This window comes from Emydura macquarii, unplaced genomic scaffold (genome assembly GCF_026122565.2).
Source record: "Emydura macquarii macquarii isolate MOO-44397 ecotype Brisbane River unplaced genomic scaffold, CSIRO-AGI_Emac_v2 contig_2636, whole genome shotgun sequence".
NCBI lineage: Eukaryota > Metazoa > Chordata > Testudines > Chelidae > Emydura > Emydura macquarii.
Window position 1 is genome coordinate 35,757,714 of NW_027132773.1, and position 18,945 is coordinate 35,776,658.

General features: G+C 42.6%; 1 protein-coding gene across 1 annotated transcript; it reads left to right on the forward strand.

Moving 5' to 3' along the window:
- Positions 1–1,470: 1,470 nt before the first annotated feature.
- Positions 1,471–18,620, forward strand: MUC19 (mucin 19, oligomeric). Its single transcript, XM_067564433.1, has 4 exons — positions 1,471–1,533; positions 12,302–12,344; positions 13,070–13,178; positions 17,121–18,620. Exons 2-4 carry the CDS (start codon positions 12,317–12,319, stop codon positions 17,266–17,268), a joined length of 285 nt encoding a protein of 94 aa, XP_067420534.1. The 5' UTR covers positions 1,471–1,533; positions 12,302–12,316; the 3' UTR covers positions 17,269–18,620.
- The last annotated feature ends 325 nt before the right edge of the window (positions 18,621–18,945 follow it).

The window sequence follows — 18,945 nt, forward strand, 5'->3', positions numbered from 1 at the left end:
GAGGAAGTTAGATTTGGGCATGGAAGGTTGGGTATTGGCATGAATATTCATGATAGTGCTTAGGCCCTAAAAATGCAAACCACCATGAGGCATTAACAGTGGTTCTCAACCAGGGATCTGTGGCCCCCTGAGGGAGGAAGGTGCAAACTGGTTTCAGGGTGTCCGGGAACAGGTCCAGCTTTAGACTTGCTGGGGCCCAGGGCAGAAAGCTCAGTATCCTGAGCCCTGGCACCCTGCAGCTGAAGCTTGGAGCCCAGATGCCCTGTGGGACAGAAGCCATGAGCTTCGCTGCTCTGCAGCAGAATCCCCCGACTCACTCCCGTGCCTCCCCCCAGCCCTGTGGCTGAAGCCCAGAATCCCAAGCCAAACCACTCCATGGCTGGAGTCTCCAGCCCTGCCACCCCGTGGGGCAGAAGCCCCTCCCCCGCCCTCCTCCCTGTGGCTGAAGCTTGGAGCCCTGAGCTGTCCCTCTCCCCCTCTGGCTGAAGCCCTGAGGCCATCCCCCAGGCCCTGGAGTTTTTATAGCATGTTGGGGAGAGGTGGGGGGGGGGGAGGGGTTCAGAAAGAAAAAGGTTGAGAACCCTGGCATTTGCATTATTCTGCTACTTCTTCTACTTCTCTGAGTTTTCCCTTTAGCTTTTGAGTCTCTTAGCTGATTATTGTTAACTTAGCTACTCAGCATTTGACCCTCCAGCTCTATGATTCATCATCAATCTCAGGCATTTAGGAACTTGGACCATCAGACTTATTTGGCCTGCCAGATGTGAGCTGGCCCTTTGTCTCTTACCACCAGGTCCCCAGGGATGGGTTTGGATATGGTAATCTAGGCGCTTTTGCAAATAATGATTCCACCAGTGCTCCCAGTACTATATCCCTTTTGGCTCTGTGGTTTGGAGCTTTTGGAGCTTTTCCATTTATTTTAATAAAAGTCTTTAAAGCTATGTTTTGTCTTCAGTGTGAGTGTCCTTGCCATACATCCAAGTGTCCTTATAGGATATTGAACTCACTACATTTAATTTGTGTAACTGATTCTGGGACAAGAACCTTATTATCTTCTAGTCAGATCAATTGGCAAGCCTATAATAATATACTAACCTCTAAAATCAGGCATCATACTCTCTGATGCAGGTTGCTTTCCTCATTCTATAGCAAGACTCATATCTATCTATCTATCCTCTGTCACCCATTTCTGGGCTCCTTATCTCCCTCCTCCCCAGTGCAATGGACTTGGGCTCATTTACACAGTTGTCCAATTAGAAGGAAGGGGCAGGGTATATGTGAGCAGAGGAATATTAGAACTCTTCCTGTTGAGGAGCAATAGCACATAAAGAGCAGACAAAGGAAAGCTCACTTTTCACGTCCCCCAAACCAGTTGCCTCTATAACAATGGCATTTGAAGGCAAGAGATATTTCCCCCTCTCAGTGTTTGCTGTTGGCTTCCTCTGTGTTTGGCTTTGCTGGTTTTCCATATGTTTCCCGCTGCTTCAGTCTAATGGTGTCGATGCTTCCACTACCAGTCCTCCATGTATTAAGGTGAGACCGGGAAAGCAGACGGGGCCATTTGTGCTGCTTCTCTCCATTTCCAGTCCAATTAAAATATTGTAGAGAACAAGAGAGAGAGAGAGAAATAGAAATTAAAATGTGTATTTGTTGTTTGTATATGTGTAGCCTAGAAGAATTATATCACTGTGTTTTATTTTATGCTGTTTTTGCATCACTCATACTTTCAGGGATCATGGAAAGGAGGGATTATACTCTAAAGTTTTTGCATTTGACTTTTTTGTGTGATTTTTTTAATGTTGTACAGCCTTCAGATGTTACAATGATGGCCACTGACAACTTCTTAAAATAAGTGAAAGTTTACATGTCACTGTCATTGTACCATAGTTGAATTATGTATTAACATGTATATGCTGATATATTTAAATAGTTTCCCAGAAGAGCTAGCTTAGTGGTCTAAATATCAGATTTTAAATACCTATTTCCATGGAACCATAAATTATATTCCCAGAAGTGTCAGTTTAGCTGTTCATGCTTCCAAGGAGGGAAAAAAATAAGTTTCATGTAGTTTACTGGCTGAGGATCTTTTGAATGCGTTCTTATAAACCAAGGTCCTGTCTGCTTTGCACTTACTATGTTCTGAAGGAGACACTATTTAAAACAAATATCAAACACCAACAATATTCTACAGTGACAACCCAATATTACCTCAGGAGTTTAGAACATTATTATATAATATTATTGTATTATTTTATGATGCATGGAGTCACTTATTTATAGTTAAGTAAAAATGGGAAAACATCCACTTGATATTTACTAATTATTTTGACCCTGGGCAAAATAGTGAACGGCATGATAATGAAAAATGTAAGGATATATTTTATCAGCTTTTTTAATTACTTAGATGTTGGAATTCAAACTAAAATCTATTTTAAAACTGTATGTCTTTTGACATTTACACAGCCTGTTCGATGTTTGCTTATCTACCTGACAATATAAGCAGTTCTTGCTTCATCCTGGTTTTACATCCTCCTCAGATGCACCTGCACAATGGCATCAGCTACTATTCTGGAGGTCTATGTGGGCCCCTTTCCTGATATTCTTTATGAGCCAAATTGGCCCCATTGACCGCCAGGATAATACTCATCCTTGATTTCTGTGGGACCTGGATTTAACCTTAATCAGATAGTATGATATAAAGATACAAGTAGGAATGTATGTTAATAAATGTGTGATGTTTTAAAATGTATTAAATGTGAAGAAATGCTAATAATTGAAACAGTGAACACATGAAAGTGGTGCAGTGATCCCAGCTATTGAAGAGGAGCAGTCATGAAAACTGACATTGGTAGAGCTGGCACATTTCTCATCAGCAGCTAAGCATGGGGTAGGGCAGGAGGGGGAGAATACAAAGATGACTTTGCTCCTGCTGAAGTTACTCTCTCTATTTGTTAGAGACTCCCTTCTCCTGACACAGGAAAAACGTTCTAAAGCACCTAACAGGACATCTCCATGAAAAAAAAAAAAAGGCCCCAGTGGTGCCTTTCTAATTGCATCACATTTTGACAATTGAATTTCTCACTTCATCTTCAGCACTACAATGAGCTTTGGGAAAATGAATCAGGTAGCATCAAACTGGAGTGTACAGTAGCTATTGCAGACCTTCATTGCTTCTACCCCCTGGACTTGCTTTTATCCCATTGCATGCTACATTGCAGTGTATATAAGAGGAAAACAGCAACACAAGCTACTTAGTTGACTCAATGGGCCAAATTAATATCTGATATATATGATGTGGTTCATATTTGAGGTACGTTTTGGCATTTCAGGTACAAATGCTCAGTCAGTTAACAGGTAAAACTATCCGAAGTAAAGCAGGCTGTGACAGAGGGTGAATAGCATTAGGCTAACTCATCACTCTGGACCCTTGCCATTTCCCCACATGGGGAAAATTAGGGAGATATTGGGTTAAAGACTGAATAATTAACAAAGTGGCTCAGCTTGTCAGCTGAGGAAAGCTAAAAGAGAGACCGGAAGTGGAAGAGTTAGTTTAGAAAGAAGGACTACAGAAGTCTAGGCTCTTTGAAAGGTGAGATCTTGTCCCCTACTTACACTGTACCTAGGGAAAATGTAAGCATCTTGAGCTGTGGGGAACTGTAAATACAGCTCTGGGTGTTGACCTTGCTACAGCTCTGTGTGGGGACTGTTTGCAGTAAGCTTACCAAGATGAAGGAGCCCAGCCCTGCAACACGGGTGTTTTCTTTTCATGTTCCCTGTCTTAAAACTCTCAGAAAGCTTCTGGCATGGAGTAGATAGGAAACCTTTGTACTAAGAAGTTAGTTAGCAAATAGTCTCTGACATTTCTTTGTATCATTTCCAAGAAGGCTTCATGCTCTTCCACGCTGTGAAATGCTATTGCTTCCTAGCCCCTCTCACGTATTTAGTATATTGTTTGACATGAGTATGTCAAAATCATAATAATTCATGTAAGATATGCCATGTTAGGTACTGTTAGAAAGGCTATAATATACTAAGTAAGATGACAATACTTATGTTCATGTGTTATGTGAAATTGAAATTATGGATATATTTAATATATCTGTATTTCAAACTGTGCTGGCTGGGATACTCCCCAGACAGAGAGGCGGCAGGATAATAGCCCGCTTAATGGCCCATCAAAACTTTTACAAATGCAAGGGGCCCAGGAAGAAACTAAAGGCATACCTGAAGAGTTACCAAGATTGGCCCATGTGACTCTGGACTCCATTTTAGATCTTGTAACATTCCACAAGACCACATGGCCAGGGCCAGAGGGTATATAAGGCCAAGCACAGACTCCATCTTGTGTTTGTTCCTGTTTAGCTACAGACACACACCTACCTCTGGATCAATTCATTTTGCAACTGAACCAAAGGACTTAGACCCATCTAGGTGTTGGATGTATACCAGAGGAACTATACAAGCCTGCAATGCCACAATTCTTCTAGAAACCTGATGTATATGGACTTTTAATCATTTGTATGTATCTGATTACTCTAATTCTTTAACATTTCTCTTATGGTTTATTTCTTTTTAAAATAACCCTTTAGTTTTAGTTACTAAAGGATTGGCTGGCAGCATGGTATTTTGGGTAAGATCCGAACTTATATTGATCTGGTGCTGTAGCTGACCCTTTGGGGTCAGAGGGAACCTTTTTAGTAAAGAGTGTGAAGTTTAAATAACTGGTCTCTTTACTGGACCCAGTGGCTAATTGGGAGCCAGAGGCTGAAATGCAGTAAAGGGGGCTGTGTGCATTTGTATACTGGCTTCTGTGGGATTCAGAAGCGCAGTTTGTGTCTGGTTGGGAAGCCTGACTTCAGTGTCACCTACCAGTACTGGGAGAATCTGCTCTCCGTTTGCAGCCTGCCCTGACCTTGGCATTTTCAGGTGGCTACCCTGGGCATGGGATGGGTCACAGTGGCGTAGTCATAACAGGATCCACAGAACCAGAACATTTGGGTTTTGGATCAGAACCTCACGCTATTCCAAATTTTAAAATTTGATATTGAGAGTGTTAGGGATTAAAGTTAGTCAAGATGAGGGAGCAGAGATCATATGAGGCAAGAATTTCCAAGCTGAGACTAGAAGCTGAGGAAGGAATTTCCAGATATAAATGTGAAATCCAAAGAAAACTTGAGGAAAAATTGGCTGAGGATAAAAAGAAAAGATGAGGCAGATGAGAGGGCTCATCAAAGGCAGATGGAAAAAGCCCAACTCCAGATCCTGGAAAAGCAGAAACTGTATCTTTCTGGAATCCCAGCTCCTCTTAACAGCGATTGGGAGAAAATCTTTCCAGTTTTTAGCAGTTTTAATATGTTTGATAATGATAAATATATGTAATTGGGTTAATGTCACCCAGTCCCAGAGGGAGTATAAATGTAAGTCTCCTGTGTTACCTGTAATCAATGGGAAAATTTGTGAAGGGGGGTGCATGACTGTGAGCAGTTGTATGTGTCTAGCCAAGTATGCTGTGACAAGGAAGAGAGTGCCTCTAGCCTTGGGATTGTGGAAAATAGTAGCTTGTATGTCCAGAATAGCAGTTTATCTGCTGGGGGAGAGAAAATCTCCAGTATTCTGTCTGTGGAGCAGGCAGAGAGTGCCTTGCAGCTTATGCTGGTGGAGGATTTGTCAGTTGGACCAGAGGTGGGTTCAACTAAGACCCAGGAAGGAAGTGTTCCTAAACCTGTGTCTGGTGGGGGTAAAGGCTTGCCCATGGAGAGAGCTACCCCAGTTTCCAAAAGTTCGGAGGGTTGGTCAGTTGTTGTACCAAAAGTGGTTTTGGACTTAACTGAAACCCAGAAAGAGTCTGTTAGGCCTCAGGGAAATGTTTCTTTAAAGCAACCTTTAGTTGAAGAGAAAAAGGAAATGTCTGTGAAAGAGGGAGTGTTGCCTAAAACAGATCATGAAGAAATAAAACCTCGGGATGGCTTTTGCAAGCAGTGTTCTGCAACTGAAGGGTGTGAAAGCAAATTGATTGTTAGGTCAGGATGAGTCACTGCCTGTAGGCAACGGTTTGTATGTTAAAAGATTTGGTTTAGTTGATAACTGCCAGAGCTTTTCACAGGTGGATGGATTCACTGACTTTGTTTTAAAAAGGTCTAGTTTGAATATCTTGGAGAAGGCTCCAGATGGAGTGGAAATCATTGGAAAGATTAAACAGCCTTGTAGCCAAATGGCTGTGCTTAATCATTATAGTGGGAAGGCAATGATGTTGGTACCTGAATGTCTCCAGGCTGTCAGCTCTGTAAGTGAACAGATAGTGTCTCAATTTCAGAGGAAAGAATGGGCAGCTAGAGCTACACAGGAGGACAGATGTGAAATTGAACTCCTGAGAATGCAGGGGGTGACAGGTGAACTCTTGCCTCTCAATGCTTTGAATATATCTTGTAGTCTCTTAGCCCCAAATGTACCTGAGTCCACTATGTGGAGTCAGAGATTGGCGATGAAGGAACATCAAAACCCTGTTGATGAGATGCTGGTGAAAATGGTGAATATCTCTTTAAAACCTAGCCCAGATTTTAAATGGATAAGAGTTAGGTGTGTGTGTGTGTGTGTGTGTGTGTGTGTGTGAGTGAGTGAGTGAGTGAGGTGGGGGGGGGATGTAAATTACCTGCCCAACAGGGGGAAGGAAAATCCACATATAGCTGTTAGCACGGAGGACTCAGCTCAAGGGGGGCCAGCTGAAAGTGGGTTGGATGTGCCTGAGATGGCTCTGAATTTAAATTCAGAATGAGTTTGTTAGGGCTCCAAGAGGAGATGTTTCTTTGGAAAGGGCCAGAGTGGGGGCCCAAAGCCTAGCCCCAGCAGGGGGAGCAGGCAGATTTTGTATAGCAAGCCCTCATGCATGAAAAGAATTCCCTCCAGGGAAAAAGCAGCCTCATGATAAAAACTGCCATCAACTTAGTGCCTGAGGGATAGGAAATTGAACTGTTAAAGTTGGCTCACAATGATCCCTTTGCAGGACATCTAGGCATAGGAGAAAGTTGTGACAGGCTGAAACAAAACTTTTATTGGCCTTACCTGTCTGACACAGTGAGGAGTTATTGCAGAATCTGTGATTTTGTGTCAGAAACACAAGAGTTTGAAGGGTCCTAAGAAAGTACCCCTGCAGCCTTTGCCCATTATTGGGGTGGTGTTTGCCAGTGTGTCTGTGGATATTGTGGGGCCACTCCCTAAACCTTCCAGAAATGGGAAGTATATTCTGGTGTGGGTGGATTTTGCCACCGGGTACTCTGAGGCTGTGACTTTATCTGATGTTAAGGCTGAGATAGCGGCCTCAGTTCTGTTTACGATTTTTAGCAGGGTGGAGTTTCCCAAGGGAATCTTGTCAGACCGGGATGCCAATTGTATGTCAGTTGTGTTTGAGCAGCTATGGGAAAGGTGTGAAATAAGTCATCTGAAAGCTGCCCCTTATCATACAGACACCAATGGCTTGGTAGAACGATTTAATGGGACATTGAAGACCATGCTAAAAATGTATGTGGACAGACGCCAGAATAACTGGAGTGTCTTGTTACCTTATCTGCTGTATGCGTACAAAGTCTACCCCAAGAATCTACAGGGTTTGCTCCTTCTGAGCTGCTTTATGGGAAGCAGGTCAGGGGACCCCTGGATCTGATTTGTGGTTCCTGAAAGGGTAATGTAGAGGTGACAGAACAACCAGTGGGGGAGTGTGTGTCACAGTTTAGGGAGGATTTACAAGACCTCACAAGAGGAGCATAAATTATGCACCAGAAACCCACTATTGAGATAACTGAACCTTTACAAAGGTGTGTAAAGGATTGAATAACATTGTTACCTCCATAGTGAACCTTACAAAGAAAAGCCTGTTTTGGCTAAACGTGATTTTATGTTAATATTATAGCCAATGTTAAGTCTTGTAATTTGTGACTAATGCCAGAATCTGTAAGAAAGTACCATGTGCCTGATACTTTGTAAAACCCTTGAAACATGTTAAAAACTGAAGAGGGAAAGTTTCTGTGATGCACTCAGCAATGTCTAGGGCAGTGTTTCTCAATTAAATTTGGCCACGGAACCCTTTTGAACTCGATAAATAATTGCAGAACCCCCCAAACTCTTAACAGTATTTTTACATATGGGGCCAAAAAAAATGTCGAAATAAGCAAATTATATACAAACAACTAGGTCAGCGTTTCTCAATTAAATTACACTTACACTCGATGCCCTCTGCCGAAAAATCCGGGACATCTTCCCTTTTTCGGCGGAGCGGAGAGCAGCTGCTCTCGGCAGAACACCATTTGAGAAACACTGGTCTAGGGACACTCCTTTCTGTATCACTTTCGCATGGGGGGGTGTCACGCCGTCTGAATGAGGGGGGCCTTGAGGTGTATTCAGGAGCTCCGATTACTCCTTCCTACACCAATCTCACATTGGGGGTGTCATGCTAGTTATACTGGGGGGAGGGTGCATTTAACATATGGTTAACATAAATATGTCAAAATCATAATTCATGTGAGATACGCCATGTCAGGTACTGTTAGAAAGAATATAATGTGCTGAGTAAGATGATAATACTTACGTTCATGTTATATGTGAAATGGAAATTATGGTTATATTTAATATATCTGTTTTTCAAATTGTGCTGGCTGGGATACTCCCCAGACAGAGAGGCGGCAGGACAATAGCCTGCTTAATGGCCCATCAAAACCTTTACAAATGCAAGGGGCCCAGGAAGAAACTAAAGGCATACCTGAAGAGTTACCAGGATTGGCCCATGTGACTCTGGACTCCATTTTAGTTCTTGTAATATTCCACAAGACCAGAGAGTATATAAGGCCAAGCCACAGACTCCATCTTGTGTTTGTTCTTGTTCGGCTACAGACACACACCTACCTCTGGATCAATTAATTTTGCAACTGAACCGAAGGACTTAGACCCATCTAGGTGTTGGATGTATACCAGAGGAACTGTACAAGCCTGCAACTCCACAATTCTTCTAGAAATCTGATGTATATGGACTTGTATGTATGTGATTGCTCTAATCCTTTAACATTTCTCTTATAGTTTGTTTCTTTCTTATTATAAACCTTTAGTTTTAGTTACTAAAGGATTGGCTGGCAGCGTGGTATTTTGGGTAAGATCCAAACATATATTGATCTGGTATTGTGGCTGACCCTTTGGGGTCAGAGGGAACCTTATTGGTAAAGAGCACAGAGTTTAAATAACTGGTCTCTTTATTGGACCTAGTGGCTGATTGGGAGCCGGAGACTGGAATGCAGTAAAGGGGGCTGTGTGTATTAGTGTACTGGCTTCTTGATAACCAGTTTGGTGGAATCAGAAGCACCATTTGTGGCTGGTGGGGAAGTCTGGCTTCAGTGCTACCCACCAGCACTGGGAGAACCTACTCTCCTTTTGCAGCCTGCCCTGACCTTGGCATTCTCAGGTGGCTGCCCTAGGCACGGAAGGGTCACAGCCCCCCTCAGGAAGAAGTGTACTGCCAACTAGAGCTGACTGAATAGTGTTTGACAAATACATCATTCAACAAATATCACCATTTTTCAACAAGTACTTTAGTCCATGAATATTTTGCCATATGTAACTAAGCTATTAGACTATTAAGTGATTTAAGCATTTGATGACAGTCATGCTCATACACTAATTAATTTATTCAGAATGAAATTAATCCCTGTGTAAAGGACCAGTGCAAGGCCTATGCCCTACTTATGCCTCATCAGTGTCACGAACAAACAAGGGAGCTCCCTTTCCATTGGTTAGTATGATATGCTACAAACTCTTACAAACCAGCACCCATCCACCACATATGGCCAACAGACCATCCTTTAGTTCATCTCCCCCATTTTTTAGAAGAGACATCAATGTCTTTCCTCTTATCTTCCATATACAGACCAGAGACTCAAACCTTCCCAGGTCCACACATACTATGGTCAAGAGGCCACAAGATATCTATTTTCTATATTCTCTTCAGTCTTGGAACAACATTTCTCATTCAATTGAATCAGAAAGCCCAACCTACCCCATCTTGTATGGTGCTGAAATCCCTTTATCCCTTCCCTATTCACCTTTTATTGTGACCCAGAGACTCACCCATCCCACCTTCTGGGTGCAGACTAGATATCCTCCTTCACCCACTTTAACTGGGCTATACATTTACGTTGGAGACTGGATCCCTTGGCACTGCTTTTGTGTTGCAAAAGGCAAGAAAGCAGCTTATCTTCTCAGTTCTCCAGGCAAGGGGGAATCCAAAGGGAAAGTAGAGCTAGTGAGAGGTGTGGTGAGGTGCACTGCACTCCAACAACCCCAGTCTGCAAACAATCTCTGAGGGCTCTGGTCAGCTGACCTAGATTAAAGAAGCCTCTGAGTTACTCTAATCTTCACCAGGGCTGACATGAGATCAACCCCAAAATCAGGGAGTCACAACAAGCTTCTTTATTCAATGGGGTCGGTGCAGCAGAGAATCTAGACTCATAGGTTACAGACCTCAATGTCCAATGCATCAAACAAAGCTATTATGTTTAACTCATAGAAACCTGGGAGTGTATATATCTCTATATAGTGAGTTACATTTTAATTTAAAGTTACATTTAAAATTTTCTTCTCTCTGGATAGAGGGAGAGTGGCTCTGGAATGGGCAGAATTCAGGGTTGGGGGGTGTTTTATGAACACTATGTAGTTTGTGTGTACATTCATTTAAAAGTGTTTTGTATAAATTGTAAGTATATTTGAGAATTTACCTTCCTTTCATTGTTCATTTCCATACTTTTCAATATTTGGAGATTTTCTTAATTGTAACATGTATACATTAGGTATCTAAGTAGGTAGGGTAGAAACACAAGGCCTAAGTTTTTATCTTACCCATACTAGGCTTTAGGATTAAGAAATGCTTGACAGAAGTAAGTAACTAAAGAATAATCCAATGTCACGAGATTAGAGGAAAAGATGTGCGAATGGGTGGTATTGCGAAAAATTAACAGCAAGATCAATTTTTGATTACAAGATACCTAGCAGTCACATTTCTCTAACATGTGCCATAACCTTAGAATACACAATGTGCACAAATGCTAATGAGAATAAAAGGAACTATGAACAATCTATGAAAAATGGGGTACCCCAACATTCTTGGATTAATATAGGGTTTATCCTACAGATAAGGAAAAAGAGGGTTGACCCTTTCACGCACACATGTGGGGTACTGGTTATAGTCAGAATCACATTATAAAAGAGAGGGATTGGGAAAAAGAGTTACCTGTGGGAAAACTCCAGCAGGAACTCTCTCTCTATTGATGATCAGTTTGTGAGGAACCGATCAGACCTTAACGCTATCTAGGTGGATGTCAGTATGACCATAGCTATAAACTTGTGCATGGTTATTTTTAGGATTTATTATTACCCAAGCATATATAACTTTTGTTAATAACTTTAATAAAATTGATTAAGGCAGAGTAGATGTTGTGAATGTCTGTTACTTTCCTTGGTCTTCATGTGTTCCTAGAGACTCTAGATGTGAGGGTATGTCTTCACTGACAGTGGCAAATTCGCTGTCAGATCGATTTCTTTAGGATCAATTGAGCAGAAGTGGAGACCTGCTCAATCAATCCAGAAATCAACTTAATAAATCCACCGCCTCCTTCCCCCCCTCCCCACCCTGGAAAAAGAGTAACGCTGCATCGCTGGGAAGGCATTTTCTGTCAGTGCAGCATAGTGGGGATGCCATGCTAAATAGAATTTAGGAAGTCGACTGAAGATACAAGCTACATTTTAAATAAAATAAACTGCTACATTGCCGTGGAGGAGCTCGATGGAGTTACTAGCTCCATTCTCTCCTTTATTTTTTTTCCCCAAATATTACCTGTGAATGAGTTTCCAAAGAGTTTTTTAATTCTGTTAAGTTTCCCAGGGTGGTAATGAGCCTTTTTCAAACTAGAAGGACACAAAGAAGCATTAGGTATAAAACCAATTTTCTCCAATTAGGTTAATTTGTAATTTTCTGTAACTTCAAAAGAGCATGATGAATTCTTCTGCGAAGTTTGAATAAAATTTCTTAACTTGAAAATTCTTATCAGAATAAACCTGAATTTCAGGCCACTGTAGTTATGGAAAAGCTAAAAGTAGGTGAATTATACTGGAACTTGGCTGCAAATTTAGGATGGATGAAAATATTATCTTTTCATAACAGTTTAATTTGATAGAGCATTTATAGTCAGTCAATATTATGCCCTATTAGCAGATATTATGGAAAAGACTTTTCAGTTAGTGGCTAACTTTTATTTATTTGCCTTTGCAGGAAGGCAAAGGGGATATGAAAGACTGCTGCTGTCTCCGTACCTGTAAGTGTATTTTGCTCCTTATATAGAGATATACAGATATATATTGGAAGTACTAGTCCTATATTAATTGCTTCATTACTATGGAGGCTCTTTGAATTTAACAAGTTGTAATGTGATTTTTTTGAAAATGTTTTAAAATGAAGTATGATTGGCTTTTTAAAAAACGTATTGTAAATCTAGCCTTGTACTTCAATAGTCACTCTTCATGCTGCTATGTGAGGTATCGAAAAAGGGATATAGCAAAAACTTTTGAGCTTGAAAACTTATTGGGCATTATTCTGTGGTCAATTTGTAAGTTAAATGGGAATGATCTCAGATGCTGTTTACCATGTGATATTTGTTTCCCAGTTTGCTTTTTTGATGAAACTTATTTAAAACACTACTTGTAAGTAAAAATGTTGGCTAAGATTTTTCCAAATTGACTAATGATTGTAGGTGGCTAACATGAGCTACCTTTAAAAGAGCTTGGTGTTTTGTTTTTTTTTTGTTTTTTTAAGAAAGCTGAGCTCCCACTCTCTGAAAAATCAAGCCACTTTCAGATGTCAAGTTGAGAACCTAAAATAATGGACAGCCAAAATTTACTAGGCATTTTGGAATACCCTGCCTATCAATCTTATCTGCAGAACATTCTAAATTTTTATTTAATATAATCAGTAATGGCACATTTTTCTTAACTAGTGTAGTTCAATACAAGTCTTCACTTATAACTGTAATTTCTCTTTTAGGTGAGACAATGTGCAAGCTGGTTCCTACAGTCATAAAGTTTACCTACAAACATTGTAGCACTTCAGTTAATGCATCAAAATGCAGTGATAATTGCAGGAAAAAAGAAAAGTAAGTTATTAGGCTGTGTAGTCTGGTGGCACAGTCCAGCTGGGGGCGTCGCGACCCTTCCTTTGGGCCCAGGTTCAGAAGAAGGCCACAGCGCCTTTGTCTGAGGGGGGAAAAAAGCTCTTGGCTTGTGAGTTTTTCAGCCCGGCCCCAAGTGGGAGAGACTTTTTTAGTGGTCAGTAGCCCCCTGGCTCTCACGTAGGGCAGGGCTTGTATGGCGCCCCCGGCCTTCCAACAGGCGGGGCCGGTGCGTAGTCTATTGCCCCCGGCCCTCAGACAGGGCGGGGCAGGCGAAGCAGTCTGTAGCCCCCGGCCTTCCAATAGGTGGGGCGAGTAAAGTGGCTTACAGCCCCCCAGCCCTCAAACCAGTCAGGGCTGGTGACTGAGTCAATAGCCCCCCAGCCCTCAAACAGGTGGGGCAGGTAAATTAGTCTAAAGCCCCCGGCCTTACAGTCAGGCAGGACTGACACAGCTTGGGGTCCTCTGGTCAGCAGTGCAGAGGATGCCAAGCACTCTGAGTGGTTAGGGAAGGGGGGTGGGGGACACAGACCCACCCGACTCCACTGCGTCCCAGCCCAGGGCCCTACCAGTGGCAAAGCACGTTGCCACGTAGTCAGCAGGGCTCTAGCCGCAACATGCTGACTGACTCAGTCACACTCAGCTGCTTTGTAGTTCGCTGTTCCTGGTCTACTTCCTCCCACCCAGTCCTTGGGTACCTGCATCTACGTGTCTCCCTCTGGGTCGCTGGGGGAGGCAGCGAGCGGGCATCCTGAGAGTCCCTCACCATCAACTGGTGACAGGTCCGGGAACTCCTCAGGGTCATCCACGGAGGGTAGCTCCTCCAGGTCGCAGGGCTCCAGGGGTTCCTCCAGCCCATAAGGTTTAGTCCACTCCGATGGGTCCTCCACATCCGACAGCTCCTCCAAGTCAGGGCTGGCCATGGGGTTTCTCCCACCCAGTGGGCCCGGCAGCCCTCTCCAGTCACTCAGGCCCGGCACTTTGGGCAGGTTTTGGAGGCCCCGGTCGGTGGGGCGGTTGCTCCAAACCACGGCAGGGCCTGGGTCAGGCCTAGACCATAGCCTCTGGGAAGACCTGGAAGACCTCTGCCTCCAGTAGCAGCTTCCCCCTGACTGAGCTGCTGGGCCTGCCTTTTATACTTCCCTCCTTGGCCCTGGCTCTGCCCCTCTGCTTCCGGGTGGCTGGGCCTGCAGGGCCTGATTCTGTCCAGCGGGGGTGTCATGACCCTTTCTTGGGCCCAGGCTCCGAGGAAGGCCACAGAGCCTTGCTACACACCCATCCCTGGGTTGTTTTTTTTTTTTTTTTGATGATACTACAAAAGACAGAGTGCCCTATTTTCCTCCTGTGCTTCCACAACTGAAGGAGACACAAACCCATTGTAAGTCAGCATCATGGAAAAGGTGAGGGAAAATTGGTTTCAGTGAACATCATGGTCCCCTCTGTGCCTAGTCATGGAGAAGTCCCCAGATGAATACAATATGGGGCTGACTGAAGCCAGGACTAAAAGGGGTTGGAATCTGGGCGCAGTTGCTTTCCTGCAGACTGGTGGCTTCCCACTGGAAATCCAATTGGGAGGTGTTGATGCTCTGTAAACAGCATGAGTTAGCAATCATTGGGAGTACAACTGCATGGAGGCCCTGAACCTTTCTGGTGTCCCAAAATCTGTGTGGATCTTGAGCCATCTCCTGAATTAAAAAGAGGAACGTTGCAGTGGGAAAAGCTCCTTACAAAGGAATGACAAAGAGGAAATGCCAAGAATTGGAACTGAGTGTCCTTCCTTTCACAAGATCTTCTTGCACAGCGGAACATGCGGCGGTGAGCAAGAAGCTTAGCCTCAGATTTTCAAAGATATTTAGGCACCTATCTCCCTTTGAAATCAATGGGAATTAGACGCCTAAATGTCTTTGGGGATCTGAGCCTTTGTTCCTCACTACTTCCATTATCTCTATTTTTGACTCGGGCATAAATCTTTACGGGAAGCTGTAAATAAAACCTCTCTGTAGCTATCCAAGCAACTTCCAAAACAAAATACAGAATAGTATTTGATGGAGATAGAACAAAGTACAGCGAGAGGTCTTATAACCAAGGAGAATTTGTCTTTTGATTTTGTTTTTTCTACCTATGCATCAAAGGTTGAATTATTACAATAGTTTGATTTCAGCCCTGACAAAATAGAATTGTAGGGAAGAAACCCTGAGAGATCTTCTAGTCCAATCCCTGGCACTCAAGGCAGGACTAAATGTTATCTAGATGATCTCTGACAGGTGTTTTTCTAACCTGCTCTTAAAAACCAATAGCAGAGATTTCACAACCTCCCTGGCAATTTATTGCAGTGCTTAACTATACGATAATTAGGAAGTTTTTCCTAATGTCCAACATAAACCTCCCTTGCTGCAATTTAAGCCCATTGCTTCTTGTCCTATCCTCAGAGATTAACAAGAACAATTTTTCTCCCTTCCCCTTGTAACAACCTTGTAGAGAATTTTGTTCACAAGTAAATAATTTTCAGAAAAAAATGAATAGTTTATATATATCATGCAAAATTTATTTCCAAATGACAGCCTCTCAAATTTGAGATTTAAGCCAAAATTATGTTGCACCGAAGGGCCAACCCAGAATAGGGCCTATTGTGCTTCGTGCTGTACCAACATAAATAAAAACCAGCCCCTGGCCTGAAGAGCTTACACTCTAATTAGACAAGACAGACAAAGCATAGGGGAAATGGAAATATACAAGCAAGTGAACAGTATGATGGCAGCAAACCTCATGTTAGTTCTGAGATTATTTTGGTTTGATTTCTTTATTTAAATCCTTTCAGTAGGGTTGTTAGGAAGAGATTAGCTAGGTGGAAAGGGGGGTGAAGCACTGGAATGGGTTACCTAGGGAGGTGGTGGAAACTGGAATCTCCATCCTTAGAGGTTTTTAAGGTGCGGTTTGAGGTTTTAAGGTGCAGTGTGTAGCTGGGATGATTTAGTTGGGGTTAGTCCTGCTTTGAGCAGGGGGTTGGATAAGATGAGCTCCTGAGATCTCTTCCAACCCTAATTTTCTATGATTCTATGAAAGACCAAGGAAGGGAGGGAAGTGAAAGGGTTGCAGCAAACAGTCAATCAGCACAGGGGATGGAATGTTCAGAATGAAAACTGTAGAAAGCTTGCTGATGTCATCATCAGTGTCTAGCAGTCCTTGCTTGAAGTGCTTTCTGCTGCTGCCTTGTTGGCTTCAGTCTGGCTGGCTCCTCCCTGCAGTTTCTTTCTCACATTGCTGGCAGGAGAGGATGTTGCATGGCAAATTTAAGATACAGAATAATTTGGCTAAATGTGCATAACATTAATACTAAATGGAAAAACAAACTCCTTTCTTCATGTACATTAATCAGTTCTGCTGTTTCTTTTATGGAGAATCATCCTGATCTATAAGCAAGTAAGCAGTTAATTGAGACAAAAACAATTGAAATGGTTTGATTTACAAAGTTAGTCTTACAAATAGCAAAGATAGATTCTATTCCCTTGAGTGAACAGTTTTGATCAAACAGGTATCTTATGAATTGTAATGATCTAGAGGGTTCATTAAAGACCACACTGTTGAATGAGTAATGAATAGAACTTTAAAAATACAGACAGGAATGATTCCCAGGTGTGCCGCTGGTGTTAGACCTGATGTAGGGCACATCTCCCAATTTATACAACATTATCCTATGCTAGGGAGTGTCTCTAAATCACAGTCTTCTACAAGCCTATCTCTACATGAATGACACAGACTCTGCCAGACCTGTCAGCTTGCAAAATACTCTTCTTTATCTGCTTGGAGATGTCAGACTCTCAGGGCATGTTATGAAAAACAATTTTACATTAAATCTTGGCATTTTGAAGTGTATTTAACATTTCAAAAAAATACAGTTTTACCGATAACTTTTTTTCTTCCCTTTAGCTTTAATTACAAAGAACGCCAGTGTTGCTGTTGCCAGGAAGATAAAATACAGGCTCAATCTGGTACTCTTATTTGCAATGGGGAAACTATTGACTTCATGTACAAAAATGTTCTGTCTTGCATGTGCAAAGACTGTGCAAAACCATAAGATACTATTACTAGAAAATCAATACTTTTGTCTTAAAATTGTGATTTTGATCCTTTCTAACTATATATTGCTGAATATAATAATTGGATAAACACAGTTCTGTTCCAGTAGATGCAGGCTGCACAGCACATATCGTAGGAGCAGCCTACATGGACAGCTCTCAAGGGAGTTATTGTGTGGAGCATAATCCCATTTTGTACTGGTCTATATAGATACACATATGTATCATGCCCTCTGTTTGTACCAGGATGCCTAGATCAGCATGGGGTATATCAGGGCTGAGAGCTGGAGTAACAGCTATAGTATGTCGGTTTCAAAAACCGTTAGGTTCTTGGGACCAGCAAATAAGTGACACATGGCAGTCGTCTTGTTTTTGCTGAGCTGCATGTTTGTGTATAGCAGTGTATCTTCATCTTGCACCTGGCGTATGGCAGTGTCCTTTATGGTATAAGTGTCACATGCTGCACTTGTGCTCATGCTGTACTGCCAGCATTGATGGCTGGCACAGAGGATGCTAGCAGGCATTTTTCAACACTCACATCCATTCTAATGACTGATTGTGGGAGGCAGAAATTACATGGAGGGTGCATGGGAAATTAACCACTCCTGCCATCACACAGGCATCCAAAACCCTTCCCCGAGCTACTCTACATAGGGAACTTCTGTGCAGTAACTGAGGTCTTGATCCTACACCCTTACTCAGGTGCGTAAGAGCTGCAGGATTGAGCCATGAATGTGGAATATTGTTGTGTATTTCCTAGCATAGACAACTGAAACACACCCCTTCCTGTTTTTCACCATGGTTCTGGACAGGGCCCTTAGGCTGCGTCTACACTGCAGGGGAGGTGTGATTGCAGCACATATGCACGTACCTCAGCTAGCTTTGTTCTAGCTATTGCTGGTACCCATAGCAGTGAAGCCTCAGTAACACCAGCCTCAGTGCAGACTGGCTGCCTGAGTAAGTACCCAGCATCCCAGGAGGGCTTCTGTAGTTCATGATGAAATCTCTGCTGTTATGACTTCACTACTGTTAGCTCTCAAATTAATTAGAGCAAAGACAGCTCAGGTATGTCTACATGTGCTGTGGTCATGCCCCTGACTGCAGTGTAGACGTACCTTGAGACAGGATTTCATTTCGAAACAAATGAAAACCACATGTTTCTCGTTAGCTCTTTACTAATCACATCTGTCAAATAAATATTTCTTTGCATTTAAAATATGTGCTTCTTAGTTCATTTTGAGCTGGTGTTTTCCTTTATTGTTAATTATTTTATAGCAGCTGAGACAAAGAAAGACATAGTCTGTGCCGCGGAGAGTGACAGACTAAATATTAGATGTGACCGAATGAGTGAGGATTATGAACAGAAGGGAGAGAGACAATGCTGTGATTGCATGTTACTCAGTGTAGGAACAGGCACATCATCGTGGTTAAGTTAAGCCTTTTGATAGTACTTTAGATGTATGTAACCCTTCTGCCAGGTGTTCTCAGGAATAAAAAGGGCGAGGATCAAATACCTAGGGGGTTCCTCGCAGTGCTTAATTTCTAATGAAATTGGTGCTGGCACTCAAACAATTTCTGTGCTTTCATAACTGACACCTCAAGCCCAGAGGTGCCAGGGCTACGAACTGCCAAGCCGAGAGGTGCCAGGCTTCAGCCCTGGCACCAATTAAGCACTG